Source organism: Sphaeramia orbicularis, chromosome 1 (assembly GCF_902148855.1).
Source record: "Sphaeramia orbicularis chromosome 1, fSphaOr1.1, whole genome shotgun sequence".
Classification (NCBI taxonomy): domain Eukaryota; kingdom Metazoa; phylum Chordata; class Actinopteri; order Kurtiformes; family Apogonidae; genus Sphaeramia; species Sphaeramia orbicularis.
Genome location: NC_043957.1, coordinates 31,519,327 through 31,540,368, shown reverse-complemented (window position 1 = coordinate 31,540,368; position 21,042 = coordinate 31,519,327). Strand labels below are relative to the sequence as shown.

General features: G+C 37.0%; 2 protein-coding genes across 5 annotated transcripts in view; one reads left to right on the top strand and one right to left on the bottom strand.

The window, feature by feature from the left end:
• LOC115420253 (long-chain fatty acid transport protein 1-like) overlaps positions 1 to 21,042 on the top strand; it is a 24,713-nt gene extending 3,671 nt beyond the window's left edge. For 2 of the 4 annotated variants that reach the window (XM_030135541.1, XM_030135539.1), the window contains exons 5-15: positions 831 to 1,001; positions 1,532 to 1,601; positions 3,044 to 3,135; positions 4,372 to 4,481; positions 4,598 to 4,807; positions 6,043 to 6,169; positions 6,309 to 6,446; positions 9,187 to 9,351; positions 11,027 to 11,173; positions 11,251 to 11,396; positions 17,426 to 18,754. In XM_030135541.1, the coding sequence (XP_029991401.1) occupies positions 831 to 1,001; positions 1,532 to 1,601; positions 3,044 to 3,135; positions 4,372 to 4,481; positions 4,598 to 4,807; positions 6,043 to 6,169; positions 6,309 to 6,446; positions 9,187 to 9,351; positions 11,027 to 11,173; positions 11,251 to 11,396; positions 17,426 to 17,572 (1,523 nt within the window). In that variant the 3' untranslated portion in view covers positions 17,573 to 18,754. Of the gene's footprint in view, positions 1 to 830; positions 1,002 to 1,531; positions 1,602 to 3,043; positions 3,136 to 4,371; positions 4,482 to 4,597; positions 4,808 to 6,042; positions 6,170 to 6,308; positions 6,447 to 9,186; positions 9,352 to 11,026; positions 11,174 to 11,250; positions 11,397 to 17,425; positions 18,755 to 19,300 lie in introns of those variants that run through there. The other 2 variants (XM_030135542.1, XM_030135543.1) reach the window with 2 other exon arrangements.
• LOC115420311 (zinc-binding protein A33-like) lies at positions 11,536 to 15,816 on the bottom strand. Its single transcript, XM_030135545.1, has 4 exons — positions 15,623 to 15,816; positions 15,420 to 15,529; positions 14,470 to 14,672; positions 11,536 to 12,551 (listed from the first exon to the last, which is right to left on the bottom strand). Exons 2-4 carry the CDS (start codon positions 15,439 to 15,441, stop codon positions 11,865 to 11,867), a joined length of 912 nt encoding a protein of 303 aa, XP_029991405.1. The 5' UTR covers positions 15,442 to 15,529; positions 15,623 to 15,816; the 3' UTR covers positions 11,536 to 11,864.

The window sequence follows — 21,042 nt, the reverse complement described above, 5'->3', positions numbered from 1 at the left end:
TAACCCAGATGGTCTGGGGGCCAGAACCAGCCCACCAAGGCCTGTGGGAGGAATTGGTAAAATGCAAAAATTACACTGAAGACATTAACAGTTAAGGGTGTCATACTCACTCATTTTAGTTCTGCCACCTGCCACATACAGACCAACATGATCTCAAGTGGGTCAGACCAGTAAAATATTATCATAATAACTAAATAACGAAATAATGTCAACTCAAAAATTGTCTCTTAATTTTCGTGTAAAAATGTAAAATTTCATGAAAATGTTTACATTTCCAAACTATCTTTTAACAAAAAATATTAATAACCTGAACAAATATGAACAACCTGAAATGTTGTAAGAGAAGTCAGTGGAATTTTAACAATATTCTGCCTGTTAAAACATGCTTTGTGTATTTGTAGATTTACTGTGATCTGTAAGTTATAATGCACATGCGTAAATGATAAACTGAGGCATGACATTGTTAAAACTACACTTAATTTTCTTAACAAATTGCAGGGTGTTCATGGTTACTCCTGTTCTTCACATTTTTTGAAGAATACTTTATAGATATAAACATTTTCATAATGCAATTTTACTTTTTTTTTTTTAATTGTCATTATTTTACTGATCCGGTCCACTTTAGATCACACTAGTCTGTATGTGGCCCCCTTTGACACACCCTGATCTAACCTGTGTCAGATTTATGATCACATACAGTTTTGAAGTGGTAAAACAAACAGATCAGGCCATGTAGAGGGACTAATAACATGCCTTATCAAGCTCTGCTAATGTGAAGAAGCATGTTTTTAATCTTCATTTTTAACACACAATGTGTTCTTTCCTTTCAGCGGTGTCACAGGTGAGCAGCTCTCTGCAGGCCAACATGATTTTGTTCAGCATTGGTCAGCCGCAGAATGAAAAGGAGAAGCTTGGAAGCCTTCAGGTCCACAGCCTCGATCCTCTGCTGGCCTGCTCACCAAAAACCCCACCAAACTACACACTCAGAAAGGAATTTAACGGTAAGGGTTTGTCGTGATGTTCTTGTATCACATATTTAAAGAGTCATGATTGCAACACCTTCTCTGTTTGTTACAAGTCTTTTCTTGCCACAGTAAATGTTCTGCTGCCAGATTTCACTGTGTTTTCTTAGACTCACAAGCAGACACACACACATAATCAGCTGTCAAATAAATCATCTACTCACTTCCAAGAAACACTTATCAACATTGAATTATCAATATTTTAATGGCAGTGTGATTTTGTTGCTTTGTTTGCTGTTGCTTTATGAAGACACACATTTTCTATTTCAGTAATTCTAAACTAATCTGTATTGTTTTACCTCTATTATCACAGGACATTCCTAAGTTAATACTTCTCAAGTCTTTGCTTGCACAGCCTGTCACACATACAGAGGACATGGGGGTAGAGACAGGTATATTTTATAGAATGACGGGTGCATACCAAACACTTGGGGGAAACAAAACAAAACAGAGCCCTAAAGTGGAAAAAAAAAACACTAGATGAAGATGACTTCTATTTCTCCATGCAGACAAACTGTTCTACATCTACACATCTGGAACAACAGGAATGCCAAAAGCAGCTGTCGTGGTGCACAGTCGGTGAGTTTATCTGTCATTTCCTGAGGAGCCACACACAAATGTTACCTCTAACAACAAAAAACTCATCCATTATAGCACAGCTAGGTTTATTGTAGAGTTGAACCAATTAACTGATTAATCAACCAGAATAAATTTTTAAAAATATGCGATACAATTTTTCTGAATTGAAGCTTTATTTCATTAATTTTATTGCCGCTAAACATTTGTTCTCCTGTTGGTTTTCACACAGACTCTTATTGTGATGAACATAACACCAGGATCAACACAAGTATTATGTCACATCTTAAGCTGTTAGTAAGTTAGTAAGTTGTACACAAATGTGGTGAATACTTTAGTGCACATACTGATGTCATTTGACATATTTGTTGTTCTTCATAGGTATAGATATTTTTATATATACTTTTATGTTATTGTTGTTATTTCTATATATTAGAGCTGTCAAATGATTAAAATTTTAATCAGATTAATCACAGGGTTACTGTGGATTAGTTTTGATTAATCACGATTAAATATCATTCATTTTAATCTATATTAAATTCGTTTCATTTTGCATGAGCAAACAGACTCAAGAAAGAAGGGAATATACATGCACTTAACGTGTTTGTCACAAGCTGGGCGACGCGTTAGCTGAAGTGCTAGCAGAATTCCCAACTAACGTATGCTTCTTGCTAATGTGGTATTTGAAGCTGGAAGTGCTTCAGTGAAAACTCCTTCCTGCAGAGTGTGTATAATTCTTTATGTCGGTCAACTGTTCCGTTTGTTTTTTGTTTTTTTTTATGTCCTCATATTTCCCTCCAGAGGGCCACCGTGCTGTTCTGCCTCTTTCATCTTTGTGGGTTGGTTCTGCTGCCTGTTGGTACCAGACCAACTGCCCATTTGCACATGTGCGATGGGAATTTTACTTGGACAAACTTCCCGAAAGGCATTGCTAGAGACACTCAGAATAATTCTGCGCTACCGATGGGTTAATTGCATTAAAATATTGATGATGGATTAATCTGTTAATCTCTTAACATGTTAATTTTGACAGCTCTAATATATAGATATTTTTTACACTGTACATCCTTTTACTTTTGTATTTTTTATGTTTGTTCTTTCAGCTGGTTCTGGAATAAAGGACAAGTTGTTTGTAATTTTCTAGCATGTCTTTTTGACATGTTTACTATTTTTGTTTAATCAAATAATCCTTTAATTGATAGATTAAGTGATTCCACAAATAATTGATAGCTGCAGCTCTAGTTTGTTGTGATACTGACACCAGAAGTATGCATATGCATCTGTTTTTTTTGTTGTTACTTTTGTGAACGTTAAAATAGTATGAAGGAATATTAAAAATGAGTTGACTTTAATCCTAAACATTATCATAGGGTGGTCTAGGCAGTCCACACTGACAAACTAGGCACTGAAGTTATCTCTGTGTGTTTCTGTCTGTCTTCTCTCAGGTATTACCGTATTACTGCTTTTGGTTTCCACTCCTTTGGTTTAAGACATGATGATGTTATCTACAACTGCCTTCCCCTCTACCACTCTGCAGGTGGGCCTCACGCTGGGTTTCTGCCACAGTCACTCCACTTCATGTGAAGTTTGTTTTATTTACACATGCCAAATGTGCCTCAAGGTGCTTTAAAGTTTATAGAAAATGTGACACCATCTTCCTTGAAAACCTTGGTTCATGTAATAGAGATGACAAAAAAAATAGATGAAAAGTTAAGAGCCACAGAGCAGGCATCACATATGTGTATTATATGCACATTGTTCAAGTGATTTTTTTGTGGTGTTTTGTTGATTTACTTTGGATTTTGGACAAAAAAAGAGAGAACAATTAGAAATGTCCCCATTTTTACTCACTTGACGAAAAAAAAAAAAGATGAGTGTCATGTCATGTTATAAATATAGAAAACTGGGGAACCAAAAACCCACAGCTGGTTATGCTTTGTTAATAACAGTACAACAAGGGTGTCAAACTCATTTTTGTTCAGGGGCCACATTCACCCCAATATGATCTCAAGTGGGCCGGACCAGTAAAATAATCCCAGTGAAAAAAGTAAAATTACAATATGATAATGTTTATATCTACATCGTTTCCTTAAAAATCTAAATAATATGAACAACTTGAAATGTCGTAAGAAAAACAAGTGCAGTTTTAATAATATTCTGCATCAGTTTATCATTTACACATGTGCATTACAACTTACATTACAATTACAAATACACAAAACATTTCATAACAGGTATAATATTGATAAAATTGCATTTACTTTTGTCAAGACATTTCACGTTGTTCATATTTTTTCAGGTTATTCACATTCTTGTAAAATGATAGTTTGTTAATGTAAACATTTTCATGTAATTTTACTTTTTTTTTTTTTTTTTTTTAAACTAAAACAAAGATAAAACCTGCAGTTGTCATTATTTATAGGTTATTTTGACAGTATTTTTCTGGTCTGGCCCAGTTGAGATCTAATTGGTTTTTATGTGTATGTATGGAACCTGAAATAAAATGATTTTTACACTACTGACTGTTCATTTCTTCAGTGTAATTTTTGCATTTCACAATTTCATCCTATGGGCCAAATTGGACACTTTGGTGGGCCGGATTTGGCCCACGGGCCGCACGTTTGACAACTGTGCAGTACAACATCAGTTTTTTTAATTCCTTGTGCTGTGAATATTGTGTTTACCAAGACTGTCTGAAAGTTTTGTTGATTTTGATCATTTTGGAGACAAAGAAGTCAATTTCATCTATGTGTGTGCATGTTGACATTTACAGGCACCGTCATGGGTGTTGGCCAGTGTTTACTCTTTGGTTTGACTGTTGTCATTAGGAGGAAATTCTCAGCCAGTCGATTTTGGGATGACTGTGCCAAACACAAATGTACTGTGAGTACTCTGTAGTCTGGAGTGTTCAGCTGCAGACCTGCTATTGGAATGAAATGTAACAGTTACGTTCCCCTCTTCTGTTGTCTAAATGTTCCATTTATTGTGCGCTTGTTCAGGTGATCCAGTACATTGGTGAGATCTGCCGTTACCTGTTGGCCCAGCCTGTTCGTCCATCTGAGGGACAACACCAGGTCCGTGTTGCCATTGGAAATGGCCTCCGTCCTTCTGTGTGGGGAGAGTTTGTCCAGAGATTCAGAATACAAAAAATTGGGGAGTTTTACGGCGCCACTGAGTGCAACTGCAGCCTGATTAACATCGATGGAAAGGTAAGATAAAATACTTCATTGTCCCATGGGACATTTTGCATCCTGTCTGAATGAGAAATCATTTGAAAACCTGTAGGATGGTGTGTATTTAAGCCTAATGCGTTTAATATCTTCAGGCAAGAGCAGGGGTGTCAAATTCTTATTAGTTCAGGGACCACATACAGCCCAATGTGATCTCAGGTGGACCAGTAGGACCAGTAAAATAATAATATAATAACCTGCAAATCATAACAACTTCCAACTTTTCTCTGTTTTAGAGTAAAAAAAAGGAAAATTATATTATGAAAACATTTACAGTTAGAAATTATCCTTTAAAAAATGTGAATAGTGTGAACAACCATGAATAACCAGAATTTTCTAAAGAAAAATAAATGCAATTTTAATAATATTATGTCTCAGCTTATCATTTACACATGTTCATAACAGTTTACAGATTGCAGTGAATCTATGTTGCAGGGTTCTTTTCCAAGCCGCCCAAAAAGTAATAATACCAGAGGCGTAGTCGAATTTGCCAAAAAAAAGATGGTAGTTTATTTGCTGTCGGCCTCCTGAAAGTAATATATATAAGGTGTAGTCAAAAAAATGAAAAATACGATTTACAAATTTACAAGACAGGAAAAACCCACATTAGAGCAGAGTTCTACACCAACTCATTAGGTGGAAGTTGAACAACAAAAGAATTTGTATGTATATGTGTGTGTGTGTGTGTGTGTGTGTGTGTGTGTGTGTGCAGTGCTGGCTTGCGTGTGCTTCTCCTGCAGCTGGAGACACCCAAGGGGTTGCCCCATCACAATCTACAAAGACACAAAACATTTAGTAACAGGTAGAATATTGTTAAAATTGCACTTTAGACATTTTTGGTTGTTCATATTTGTTCAGGTTATTTGCATTTTTTGAGAAAAGACAGTTCGTAAATGTAAATATTTTCATCTAATTTTACCTTTTTACTCTCAAAGACAAAAATTTGGAGTTGTCATTATTTATAGGTTATTATGATAATATTTTACTCGTCTGACCCACTTGAGTTCAAATTATTCTGTATGTGGCCCCTGAACTAAAATGGTTTTGACACCCTTGACTGTTAATATCTCAGTCTAAATTTCACATCTCACAGGCTAGATTGGACCTTTTGTGGGACTGTTTTGGCCCACGGACCCTATGTTTGACACCCCTGGGCTTGAGAAACACAGTCTAACGGTACACTGTCTCATGTAAATATTCTATTCTTTGTCCAGATTGGTGCATGCGGCTTCAACAGCCGCATCCTGCCCAGTTTTTACCCCATCAGACTGGTCCGGGTGAAGGAGGAGAGTGGAGAGCTGCTAAGAGATGCACAGGGACTCTGCATACCCAGTCTACCTGGTAAAAACACACACACACACACACACACACACACACACACACACACACACACACACACACACACACACACACACACACGCGTGCAAGCTGAGCTGGAGTAGGATAATTAAATGTCATTACTGTCTCTGTCTGTCCTCAGGTGAGCTTGGTATGTTAGTGGGTCGCATCAATCATACTGATCCACTGAGGAGGTTTGATGGATACGTCGATAAGGATTCAACCAATCAGAAAATAGCTCACAATGTCTTCAAGATAGGAGACTCGGCTTATGTCTCAGGTATGTATTAGAAGTTAAAAAGATTGTATTGTATTGAAAGTAAAAAGTTGGGATCATGATGATTAAGTTTCAGCTATTCACTGTTCATCAAATACTACTCAAAAAAAAGGTGGGATGTTGTGTAAAAATGTGAATCAAATCAGAATTCAATGATTTGCAATCCTCATAAACCCATATTTTATTCACAAAAGAACACAGAAAGCCTATCAAATGTTTAAAAAGTGTTAACATGTCTTTAAAAAATGTCATTTTGAGTTTGATGACAGTAACACATCTCCAAAAAGGTGGCAAAAGGCTGTAAAAGTAAGTGGTACAAAAAAAAAAATAAAAAAAAATAAACAGATGTAGGAACATTTTACAGCTAATTAGGTTCACTGACAACAGGTTAGTAACATGTTTGGGTCTGAAAAGAGCATTTCAGGTGTTTTTCACATTCTACACAGTGTCCTGTGAATGGGTAATTACACTTAATAGTGGCTGTCAGAAAAAGTAGATTTAATACAAGATTAAATTAATCACCACACAATGTAAATACAAATGAAAACCGTAGTTACAAAAACACAGACACAGTTAAGACATTGCACAGCGTGATGATTAATTAAGGAATCAAATGTGAATTATGAACTGCAAAACTCACAGCACAAGCAAATATAAGAAACATGATGGACATTGTTATAATTATTTGTGTTAGGAGTTTTTGCAGCCTATTTGTCTTGATACGATACATTTGCAAAAATTCTCTCTGCAGGATTAAACCCAACTAAGTAATTTTCCTGTTATGACAAATCTATTATATTAACCCGTGTGCATCCCTCTGATTTATTATCCTCTGGGGTCCCTTGAGGCAAAAATGTACATGCAAAAAAATTCTATAAAACCATCATATACCAATGTTTTTTTTCTGGGTAAAGGTAATGACTGGACAAAGAATAAACCCAAATGCACAACTGTGAGACAAAATCATAAAAGTAACAGTCTTTAATTTCTAAAATGCAAAATAAGGATCACTCAGTGAGGCAAAAGGTCTTAAAAAAAAATTATTAAAAACTCCCACAAAATCACTCTCAAGGGGGGTAATCTAGGAAGAAAATAATTAAAAAAAACAAAAAAAACCAAACTGAAAATCACTCAGTGAAGAAAAACACTGTTCACTTGGTTAAAGTAGTAAAGAAAATTCAAACAATTACAAGGATCAAATGAATTTCAAAACCTGACGTGGCAAGAAGACACAAGGCCGATTCTTCTGGCATGAGACTAGATGAACTAGCAGAGGACTAAGTGAGACCTGGACAACATACAAACACTACGTAATGGGAAAAAATCAGGGTGTAGGAAGACAATCAGACAGACAGGAAAGACAAGTTGCTAGAAACAAACGAACAAACCATGTACAAAATAAAAGTCACAGGACAAAACACGATTATATTTTCCTAGAAATGACAGTAAATCTCTTAAACCACTTCAACTCTGCTCAAAAATACCAAATATTCAATAATTATCAGAAAATCAATCCTATAAATGTAAGTTTGAACACCTGATGTCACTATTATTTATAAAAAAAGTAGCCAAAATACAGATATCATTGCATCAGTATTTTTTTTGTGTGTGTGTGAAATTAAAAAATGTGGTTTCAGTATAAGTCAACAAAGCATTCTTTTGCCATGAGGGTCCTGCATGGCACAAAAACTACTTATGCAATAAACTCAGTGTTATTGGTAGTTTTTGACATGTCCAAGACTCTAATATAAACCAATGCCACATCTGTTCACCATGTATTATTTGGAAAATAGCCCGTATTGTGAGGTGTTTTTTAATAAAACAAACGGCATCATGAGTGATTGATTGATTGATTGATTTTGTGCATACATAACATTGATCAAAGTCATTTTAAAACAGTAAAGGTGCAGGGAGAGGCAGAAAGCCTAAAATGGCTTGTTTTAAAGCCTCCACTTTTTTCATACATAAACATTCTAAAAGTTATGAGACTTCCATACACATTCAGACTTCATTAAAAAAGAAAAACAATATAAATATAGACATATGTATCAATGCGATATCATAATAAATATTTCTTAAAGGATATCTCTGATGTGCTATTTCCAAGAACATGTGAAAATTGGTTCCACAATTTACATCCTCTATACCTAATACAAAACTGAGCTCTTGATGTGACACATTTAGGAAAATGAAAATGCTGATTTTGATGAGAATTGTATCTATGAACTGCATGTATTCAAACTGGCTTTTAAAGTTTTGAAATCCTGAAAATTATTGAACACTTGGTAGTTTTGTGCAGAGCTGAAGTTGTTGAAGAGATTTATGCAGAAAAAAGCAGAAAAATTTTGATATGATGATTTCACAGCAATTTTTTTGCATATGCATATTTTAGCTCCAGGGTCCCCAAAGGGTGCAAAAACTGTGTGCAGTGTATAATAGACCCGTAAGAGTAACTAACATTAAGAGTAAGTAAGAATCATTCATGCCATGAGCTGTCAAAACCATAATGATTACCAAATCAAAAAGAAAAATGACAAAAATGTACTAAAATGGCCTGAGGGGTCCCTAAAGGTTAATTAAAAAAATGTTAAACCGCCAGCTCGAGGAAACTGCAACGTTCCAGTCAATTTATATCAGTTCAAATCTACTGATGATGTAATCTATAATTACCTTTCAGGATGATGACATTTCTGCTTGTCTTTGTCTCTACATTCTACCGTTTGTCTTTCCCTTTGTTTCTCAGGTGATGTTATGGTGATGGATGAATATGGCTACATATATTTCAAGGACCGGAGCGGTGACACATTTCGCTGGCGAGGGGAGAATGTGTCCACTACAGAGGTGGAGGGCATCCTCAGCGGTCTGCTGGGACACACTGCTGTCGCCGTTTACGGGGTATCTGTGCCAGGTATAAAACCAGATATTTGAGGATAGTTTTAGGGACATTCAGTGTAACTGTTGTACTGCGTTAGTCCAGATCTAGGGTGTCAAACTCATTTTACACTAGATTCAGATTCAGATATTTTATTCATGCACTGACAAAGAAAAATATATTATACATGTGCAGTTTACAACAGATGTACATGAAAGGGAACCCTAAAGAAACAAGAGCGCTTATAGATAGGGGACCCAAGCTATCAGCAACATCCTCACCCACATTCCCCCTCCTTTTTGCTCCAGACATTTTCCCCAATTTTACTTCAGGGTCTTTATAGGGAGCGTCACATGAGTACAAAGCCTACATGTTTTTGGTTAACAATTTAGCCCATCCCAGTATTTCGGTCCCCTAACCACTGCACAGTACAGTGACCGACCAAAGACTCACTAGATTTAATTCATAAATTGGTCTGTGATTGAGAAAAAGCACAGTCAGTCCCACAGAACAACAGTATATTGTATGTCTGAGAAGCTGTTTGGAGCGTCTGAGTACATCTCATGACAATTCTTGCACATTTTTAAATATGTGTTTTTTTTAATCCCATAAAGACCCAGTATTACTTTTGTGGCAGTTCCAAAATATTTTTTTCCTCTTTATTTAACTTTTCTTAAGTGACTTATCACAGTTTATTATGACATAATCCTCTGTATTTTACATTTTTTCAGTGAACATTATGTGTTTTCCTACATTTAATTCAATGATCATGTAAAAGCTCAGACTGAAGTTGAACGTTATTATATCAAAAACAGAGAAAACTGAAGAAAAAATGACTTTCTCAGCAAAATCTAACATTAACTGAACATAAAACCAGTGTGTTCAACCACTGTCATTGATCCAACTCTATGGGTTTTACTGGTGAATCAATGTTGTAGAAGATGATGGTGTTTCCATGGTAACTACAGAGCCTCTGAACATCCAAATGGGTCATATCTGATGTCCATGAAAAGATGACAAACTTCATTTTACACCAATTATTTACACATTTGGATATGACTAGTGGATGAACAGGTATTGAACAGTTTAGATCAGTGGATGGTTTTGGTCGTCAGTGGCTGTTTGGGTCTTTATGGGTTAAAGTTGCCCAGTGTAATTCAGGGACCACATACAGCCCAGTTTGACCTCAAGTGAGCCAGACCAGTAAAATAATACAAAAATAGCCTATAAATAAAGACAACTCCAAATTTTTCTCTTTGTTTAAGTGCGAAAAAAGTTAAATTAAATTATGAAAATGTTTACATTTTCAAACGATCCTTTAAAAAAACAACAACAACAAATTATGAGTAACTCGAGCAACCTGAAATTTCTTAAGAAAAATAAGTGCAGTTTTAATAATATTATGCCTCTGCTTATCATTCACACACGTGTATTACAATTTACAGATCACAGTAGATAGAAAAAGGCACAAAACATTTACTAACAGGGACTTAGAGTTGTCTTTATTTTTGGGTTATTCTGCTATTATCTTACTGGTCCAACCCACTTGAGATCAAATTAGGCTAAAATGACTTTGACACCTTTGACCATTAATGTCTTCAGTGGAATTTTTTGCACTTCATAAATCCATCCTAGGCTGGAACCTTTGGAGGGCTGGTTTTGGCCCATGGGCCGTATATTTGATAGTCTAGAGTAACCTATCTGTGTGCAGGTGTGGAAGGAAAGGCAGGCATGGCAGCGGTGGCTCACACAGAAGGTTCATTTGACCTGGATGCTTTTTTGTTTGCTGTGACGAAAGCCCTGCCTTCATATGCACGGCCAGTTTTCCTTCGACTCATGCCAGCTGTTGATACTACAGGTAATGAAAATGAAAATAACATGACACCTAAAGAACGACAAGAGAATGATAAGATTTATTTACACTTTTATCCCCAGCAACCTTCAAAATTACAAAGACAAGGCTGCAGAGAGAAGGATACAAGCCGCAACAGTCAAAGGAAAAGATTTATTTTCTGGATGGTCGTGTTGGTCGCTACGAGGCGGTCACTGATCAACTATATAATGCCATTATTGAGGGGAAGGTTTGTTTATGAGACTTGAGGCTGAGAATGAAGTTGAAAAGTAATATTGACAGGGAAAAGACATTGACTGATGCATGTGGAGAGTGGATTGTTTCTGTTTTTGACACCTTAATAAGCTCAGATGTTTTTAATGTCATTTTTTGTGTCTTATTTGCACAGTTTCACACTGTGTGGTACAGCAGTGAGTATTTACTGTTAAATGATGAGGAAAACACAAGTCAAGAAAATCTTTTTGCATTAGGACAGAAAAACAGAATTAACAGTTTAATATGAAAACAAAACAGGCACACACATTAAAAAATCTGCTTTCAGTTTTAGATAAATTCAAGCCTCTGTTGTTGGAAACATTCAGAGGATGCAACAATAAATGTATATACAGTTTCATCCCACATTTTTACATTTCAGACAATATGACTGAATCAGACTTTAGCTAGAAGCAATATGGGATTAACATAATTTCTTCCGGACTTATTTTTCTTTACTGGTCTCCTTGTTGGTGAGCTTCATGGCTCTGAACAGTGAAATATGGTAGTTGTCACTGAATCGGTTCTTGCTGGTCTGTTTTTTCACATCACTTTTGTTTTCTGATGTCTTTACCCTTGCAGCAGTGGGTTTTCTTTTAACGAACTGACTCTTCATGGTGGATTTCTGACTTTTTTTCTCCTTTTTCTCTTCTCCTCCTTCTCTACTCTCAGACATCTCGCTGTTAGTTGGTGCAGTTGTAATGTCTGTTGCAGCGGAGTTACTTTTTGTCGCCTGAACTTCGTTAGTGATAGCAGCGTCTTCCATATAATCATGATCTAAGCTGACGCTGACTTTCTGTGCCACAAGAGACAGGATCCCACTGGTGGATATACTCTCAAAGTACGGGTAGACCCTCTCCTCAAAGCGATGTCTGAATGTGAAAATAGACCCATTAGTGTCAGCATTTTTAAAATCAAGCCACCCTTCGTCCCAGTTCAACTTCACATGGATCCTCGTAAGATGGCGTGACCCCTCAAGGTTAAGGGTGTGAGAGGGAGTGGTCAGGGCCAGATACTCTCCATTACGCAGGCAGATGCACCAGAGGCCGGCCTCGGGACACGCTTCAAAAGCTATCTGTCTGGATATCGAGTGAACAGCCACTCCTGTGGTCCAGTTATCTGTGTCACCAACCTGTTTAAATCAATAAAAAAGAGGTAGACGGGAGAGAAAAATAATGTTTTTCAAGTTTCAAATTTAAAATCTGATAACTGGGAGTAAGCAAATGATTGAAATAACTAGATCTGATGCACTTCAAAAATCTGGTTTACATGTTGCAGTCTGTGATTGGATTTTCTTTTGGAGTCTGTTTGTAATATTACGGCTTCATCATCAAAATATTACGACTTTGTTCTCATAGTGACAAGTGTTTATATTTTTCCTATTTGGCCCTAATACACCATCGTAATATAGATCTGTTCATTTGTCATCTTTTCATTTCTGATATTTTAAAAAATGAAACAATAATGTTTGAATAAAATGCTGTAAGGCTACTTTACCTGGTCTGAAAACATAGTTAAACACACATTAATTGTCTTGCCTCAAGAAGTTTGCCTGCATTAATGGCCTGTCAACAAATGCGCGAGTGTTACCAAGATACAGATTTTATGACAGTTGTTACAGACAATACTGTTTCTTGACTTTCGCGGGACCCTGCGAGCAAAAGTTCCATTGTGCTGCTTTAAGGTTGGACCTCTGTGTTTTTTTTTTTTTTTTTTTTTTACAAATTTTGCTTCGCTAAGAGAAATAGGGAAAATACTATTGCTTTTTTTTTTTTTTTTTCTATTTTAACACTTTATTTTTTTTTTAAATACTTACTAATACAAAGACAAAACATGATAAAGACAATATAAACACTCAAGAAATACATTTTCATTTGGATCACAAAAAAGCTTCTAAACCACCAATGTCCTATTTCTTGCCACATGAGGTAGGTTCTGTAATGACATTATTTGTCTGTCAGTTGGAATACTGAAAAACTGCTGCATTGTTCTTCATAGTGAAACATCAGGGAATGAGCCATGGACAAACTGTCGTAACCACTAAAGAGCAGACTGAGAATAGTCTGTTAAATAACTTAAAAGACAAAACATAACCAGTGCTAACAGACACAAAGAAGGAAAAAATATTCTAGGTCACATTTTGTGGTTTGTTCACGGTGTAATCCTTTGAGATGTAGGATTTTTTTTTGTGGCATCTCCCTCATACATTCTTTATTTTGTTTAGCTTTTCTGTTCTTAAGTCTGAGTCAGTATCTGGTAGTAAACATCTGATTCAGGTCAATGGCATAATTCATCTGGTTCATTTAAAGTCACAATTTTCCATTTGGTTTATCTGAATATTGATAATTTTTCCAGAAAAAAAACAAAAAAAAACAAAAAAAAAACTACAGTAAAAATGTATGTTTTTCTAATTTAGAAAGTTAATCATATATGTTCTAGACTTCCAGATGAATTTTTACCTACATCTAAGCTATCTAAGCAGGTTATTGGCTTGAATTAGGACATTATATTGAAATAATGTTGCAGAATGTTAGGAATTAGACTAATTAAATACTTGCAATGAAGCATCTAATATGTTTAAGTAAGACATAGTGGTATCACTAGAGAACTGAGACTCTCAACTTTACCTGATGTTTTAGAGAATATGGACAGGATTTATCTTCAAAAGTTATTGAACAGTTTTGAGATATGGCCATTTTAATCACAGTAGGTGGTCTTAGTCTTTTAGGATTTAATAACAGCTAACTCTGAGTGAAGTTCTAGTTAAAAGATGAAGAATCTATATTTGTATATATTTCACATGTGGACGTGCAACACACACTGAACTGGACCCTCTGTGTTTACCCCATCACACATTGAACATACAGGAACACACTACTGCAATGGGCTGCCATGTCTGGTGTCTGGGGAGCAAATAAGGGGTTTGCTCAAAGGAAAATAGGCCAACAGTTTCTCTGCTGGTCACGAGCCACTTCTCCATCCTCCTAGGCCACAGCTGTCCACTAAGATAGGATGTTCAATCAGCTCCATCAGACACAGTGTATAAATACCTCGATGTCCCAGCTGTGCACTCCTGAGTTAAACCCCTCCCTTGACAGGACGGAGGACATAGGGTGGAAACGTTCTGGATTTGCTGGGACAGGAACACCATGGCTTTCTTTCTGTGTTGATCCAGGCATAGTCAGGATACTATGCAGCCCATGAGACACTTGGAGAGTCCTCCCTGCTGTCCTGGGATCCAGGGTCACCGGAGCTATAAAATATGGAGGTCAGAAGAGGCAAAGCGGGATCAAACAAACAATGATTCCATATCACTACCACAAATATAAACCATTTTTTCACAGAGATCCCGTAAAAAAGGTGAGATGGTGATCCCACCTTTTTGCCACTGTTGACTGATTTCCACAGCCAAGCCAAAGGCATCTATGAACTGTACTTGAACACAACATGAACAAATATGAACAACCTGAAAATTCTTCAGAAAAATTAGTGCAATTTTAACAATATTACGCCTTTGTTTATCATTTATACATGTGAATCACAGCATACAGATCACAGTGGATCTACAAATACACAAAACATTTGGTAACAGGCAGAATATTGGTAAAATTCTGCATACGTCTCTTAAGACATTTCTTATTGTTCATATTTGTTCAGGTTATTTACATTTTTTTGTAAAAGGATAGTCTGTAAATATAAACATTTTTGTGTAATTTTACTTTTTTTTTTAACACTAAAACAAAGACAAAAATTAGCATTTTTTTATTATTTGCAGGTTGTTATGATTGTATTTTACTGGTCTGACCCACTTCAGATTGAATTGACCTAAAATGATTTTCAAATCCTTGACTGTTAATATTTTCATTATAATATTTGCATTTCACAAATTCATCCCAGGGGCCAGATTGGACCCTTTAGCGGGCCGGTTTTGGCCCCCAGGCCGCATGTTTGACACCTGTGCTGTAACAGAAGTGCTGTGTAAAAGGGGCTGTAGACTCACTGAATGGGGTGATGTGTTTCATCTTGTCCCACACAGAGAATCGAAGGTTTCCCAGGTGTTTGGCCACATTTATAAGAGTCCCCTGTGGTTCACTGAGCTCTGTGCATGGCCTGTATTTAAAAAAAAAAAAAATCAACACTTTAATATTATTATGTCAGTGCACATATGCTGGTGTATGTAATGCAAACAGGTAGCTTGTATACCTTTCTGCTGGTTCTTGGTAATACTGTAAAAGAGATGTTTCTGTTGTTAATATTACTGCGTAAGCACTTGATAACACTGGGATATAGAGGTTCAGTTCATTACCCGTAAAAACTCAACTCCATCTCCACCTGCATCTAGTTCCTCTTCAACCAGCTGGATCTTCGCTTCCAGACATTTTATCACCAGATCCACTTTGTTGCTTCTCTCATGGGCCTCTCTGATCTTCTCCTCATTCTCTGCTCTAAATGCAAGTAACCTGTCTGCTTCTTCCCTCTGCAAGAACTCATGCAGCTGCTTGAACTCATTCCGGATGTGCTCCTCTGCCAGTCTAGCTGTAGTCTAGTCAGGAAAGACGCAACAGAAATGCAGGGCAAATCGAGGAAACAACAGCAACAGATGGACTGGTTTGATTTAATTTCAGAAGTTTGCTTTTAGGTGTTTGTGAGGTGTGTTTTACCTGATTGTGATTTGTTGCATGCTTACATGTCTGAGTGACTTTCTCAAAACCTCTCATCTTTTTGCTCAGCCTGTTCAGTGATGATTTGAGCTCCTCCTAGTGGCCAAAAGAAATACTGCCAAATGAAGCTGAAGTATTAGCAGATGTTGATCCCTGACTAGCTAAAGAACATCATGTACTGCACTGAAATATACCCCTCAGGTTGGTTACTTTTTGCTTGTGTAATTGATTAGAAATAAGAGAAGATGCAAATATAGGTGCATTTCAGTCCAAGTATACAACCATTATATACGCACATCCTCATATATACAGTATTCACATAGGCTTAACACAGCCCACCAGCCTTTAAATTACCTCTCAGTATGTGCAGATCATATGTCATGTCCTGTGTGTGACATGATGATAGTAACGGTAATTACCAGCTCAGGTTTCAGCTTGGTGCCCCTTTAAAGTTGCTGTACATTTAGCCTGAATGGACTAATCTAGGATTAACACAAGGTGGCATCTGTTTGGGCTGGAAAATGAAAATTTGCAGGAGATGAAAATACATGCCCCAGCGCCTCCTTGTTTAAATATCCTCCTGCTGCAGTCACAGGGCGCATGTTAATGAAAAAGTAGCAAGCAGTCATGACAGGGATCCTTTAGTCTCGGGCTAAAAAAGTAATAGGCTTCACATCATACAAGAGCTTCACTGTAATTTGACGTCTCGGTGCTACTGTTTGGTTTGGCTTTGTGTCACTAGTGCGCCTTTAATGGGAAACGCAACGTGTGAGTCCTCCATTTGGCTGACTTCTCCTGTGCTGAAGTGTCCTTCAGGAAAACAGTAAATTCCTGCCAGCTGTTCTCTACTTATCTCTGCAGCAGTATGTGTGTCTAGTCAGCTAGGCAGATTGGTTGGTATTAATCAGCAGGATTCAGCCTTGGAAAGTGTTTTCTTTGCTACAAATGAGGAACTATTTTAGAGGTTTATCAAACAGCACATTCACATTTTTACCATTTATACATACAATAAAAATCTTATTTATATCTCTTTTCCAAAGGACGCTAAAGAAAATCCTTACATATGCACTTCAGTTAAAATTCCTCCAGTTTTGACGCTACGGATTTTTACCATCCAAGCTCAATTTGTCCAAAAAAGATGCATATTCGGAATTCCTTGCTCCATGTCCTGATGATTTAACTTCCCCAGAATCTCAACATACTTTTCTATAGACCTCAAATAATTTCTTAATAACTTTTTGAGTGTTTTCAGTGCAGTTCATGTTTTTTTTTTCATTCATTCCTACCTTACAGTCAGTTGCAGCATCAGTTAAGAGGTAAACTCTGTGTTCTGCATGTGTCGCAGCTGCACACAGTTTACACAAGGGCTCCAGGTCGTCTAAACAGAACTTGGACAGGCTTTCTCCATGTTCCTCACACCACTCTGAAGAGTCATCTGAAGGGCAAAACCACACAAGGTCGTCTGATTCAGCTCCATGAAGGTTATCATTGAGAGAGAATATGCTGCTGGCGTTCAAAGTGTCCTCATATGAAGCCATTGTGGGTCCTCTGAAAGTACAGAATGAGTTTCAATAAAACTGAGAGACAGAGGGGACTTGGAAGGACAGGGAAGGGGTGGAGCGGTGTGTATAGATGTGTTTGTATCAGTTGCATGCACAGTTGACATGCATCAGTCTTGATCGAAGGCACGGATATGTGCTTTACAGTGTTATGTTCACTAAAGTTATACAGCTCTGCTTACAGCCTCTATTTCAAACTCCAACATGCCTGCTAGATGTTATCATACATCACTCTTACTGTCAGCTTGACTTTTATGACCATGTGATTTATTGTATACTTTAATGTCCTGCAGCCAAATTCATTCCTGTGCCTTTGCCTGCCACCTATTACCTATTTCCTCCCGAATAAAGTAGCAGTTTATTCACATAATTGAATATTTTTGCACCTGAGTTTGTTGTAATTGAGTTCAGATGACATTTTATGGTATACTTCTGATATGTTACAGACCAGCCCCCGTAATTAAGGTTGAGTAGAGAGGATTAAGAGGCTGTTTGAAGGCATATAGCAGCTCTACATGTACAGTATGCCAAGCCTGAGATATGTCAAAGGTATTCATTTTCACTGACCTATTACATTTTGAGCTGCTCAGACCTTAACACATTTAGGACATATCAACTTTGAGATGACTCATATTTCAATGCTTTGTGTGTTTTTAGGATGAATAGATTATCAGTGTTATCACATGTAATCAGTTTACTTTAAATGAATATATATGTGCAGTTCATAGAGTTTAAACAGATGTTTTAGTCCGTGCATGTCCAAAGCTGCAATGCCAGATAATATTTCTGAATGAACCAGACTTGGCTGAACACCAGAGCTGTAGCAAAATCTGACACGACTCAAACAAGATAAAACCCATCGGCCTTATGGGTAATGTCCCTGCATGTGTACATACTTTCCTGTCTTTTTTTTTTTTTTTTAATGTAATGGCTTTCATGTCTTCTCCTTTCACTTTTTGACTGTTTCTCTTTAATGGTTATAGTCTGATTCCATTGGTTTGAAGGACGATAAGGACAAAGAAAATCAAACATCAATGTCAAAAAAGTAAGAAGTGCATAATCATCATGATAGTGTCCCCGTAAGTAATAAAGGACTTGTATTTTTGTGCCTCAGACTTGTTTGTGGCTGTTGGATTTATATTTTACAACATTTTTCCCTTTTGTTACCTTGTTTTTGACCCACTGAAATGCCTACTCTCTTTTTTCCTCTTCAGTATTGGAGACTTTGGAGCCAAGATATTTTCTGAAATTAAAAGTGTTGTGGTTTTGATTGTATTGTGCTGTTATCATGTTGCTCCGATAACACAGCTGGTTTTTGGTTGCGCCCTTTAACATTAGTCACATTGTGCAGAAAATGGGTTTTGTGGCCTGAATCCAATGTTATGAAAGGATGAAGTACAATGGAAAGTTAAAGCACTAGAATTCCCCTTGTACCACTTTCACCATCACCTGTTGTTCTCATGTGTCACTCAGTGCAGTCTATTTGTCGAAATTATAATGTGAGCCCAAGAAAAACATGACGAACTCCTTCATGCACAAATTTACTGAAAGTATCTACATGTAATCTGTAATCCATGGCAGACCAAATCATCACTGACTGTAGAAACTTCACACTGGACTTCAAGTAACGTGGATTCTGTGCCTCTCCACTCTTCCTCCAGACTCTGGGACCTTGATCTCCAAATGACATGCAGAATGGACTTTCATCTAAAAAGAGGACTTGGGACTTTCCACAGTCAGTGATGATTTGGTCTGCCATGGCATCTGCTGGTGTTGGTCCACTGTGTTTTCTGAAGTCCACAGTCAACACACCCATTTACCAGGACATTTTTAGAACACTTCATAGTTTCTTCTGCTGACAACCTTTATGGAGATGCTGATTTCGTTTTTCAGCAGGACTTGGCACCTGCCCACACTGCCAAAGGTACCAAAAGCTGGTTCAGTGACCATGGTGTTACTGTGCTTCACTGGCTAGAAAACTCACCTGGCTTGAACCCCATAAAGAACAATGGAGTATTGTCAAGAGGATGATGAGAGACACCAGATCCACCAATGCAGATGACCTGAAGGACACTATCAAACCAACCTGGGCTTCCATTCCACCTGAGCAGTACCACAGGCTGATCACCTTCATGACACGCCACATTGATGCAATAATTCATGTAAAAGGAGGCCTGACCAAGTCTTGAGTACATAGAAAATGAACATATTTTTCAGAAGCCTGACATTTCTGTTTAAAATATGAGTTTTTTTACTGATTTTATGTAATATTCTAATTTTCAGAGACACATAATTTTGGGTTTTCATTCTCTGTAAGCCATAAACATCAAAATTTCAAGAAATAGGGCTTGAAAAATTTCACTCTATGTCTAATGACTCTATACAATATATGGGTTTCACTTTCTGAAATAAGTGACAAAAAATATTGAACTTTTTTATTACATTCAAATTTTTTGAGATGTACTTGTATACTATGTCTTACTTCACTTATGTGTCTACAAAATGAGGTCAGCTGAACCTGAATATACCAAATGACCAGGTCTGAACATCAGTGGATTTTTTCTTCCCTGATCATTCAGACATATTCCAAGATGACAATGCCAGGATGCATCAGGCTCACATTGTGAAAGAGTGGTTCAGGGAGTATGAGACATCATTTTCACCCATGGATTGGCCACCATACAGTCCAGACCTGAACCCCAATGAGAATCTCTCTGGGAATCTGAGTGTAAGGCTAAATAATGCTACTGTGAATGTATCATCAAACTAAATGTCCAATGAAGCATTGTGTGTGACTTGATTTTTGGCCAAGCAATGTGTTCTCATATTATACAGAAAGGACAAGATTGATTTTTATCTCAGTAGCAACTATTTGAGTTTCCTGAATTTTCAGTACAAATTTCAATCTAATACAGTGAAATATGAGCAAGTGGTGAAGCTTATATTTACTTACATAAGTATCATTTAGCTCTGAGAGTCAAACTTCAAAGCAGTCTTTAGAGTCAAGGTTTAGGATTTTCTAAGATCTCACCAATTTAATAGAAGTCTGCACATTAATTTCTTTGATATAAACTTGGAAAATCTCTGGTTTCTGTGAAAGTCATCATTGATTGACCTTGTAATAAAACATGAATTCAGTGTATCAGCAGTACTAAAATCTGACTCAGTATTAGGGTGTGGTTGCACATGCTGAGGTTACACTGGTAGTGAATCTTCCACTGCACATGGATGATGTTTGGACACATCAGTACCTGCCACTGGTTTCACAGTTAAACCTGCAATGCTGAAAATGTACATACAAAAACACAGACGTTACCTGCACCTGTCTCTTCTTGTGTTGCCTGAGCAAACATCTGCATGTTTGTTTTGGCTTGTTGTGTGTTGGTGTAATTCATGTTCCAGG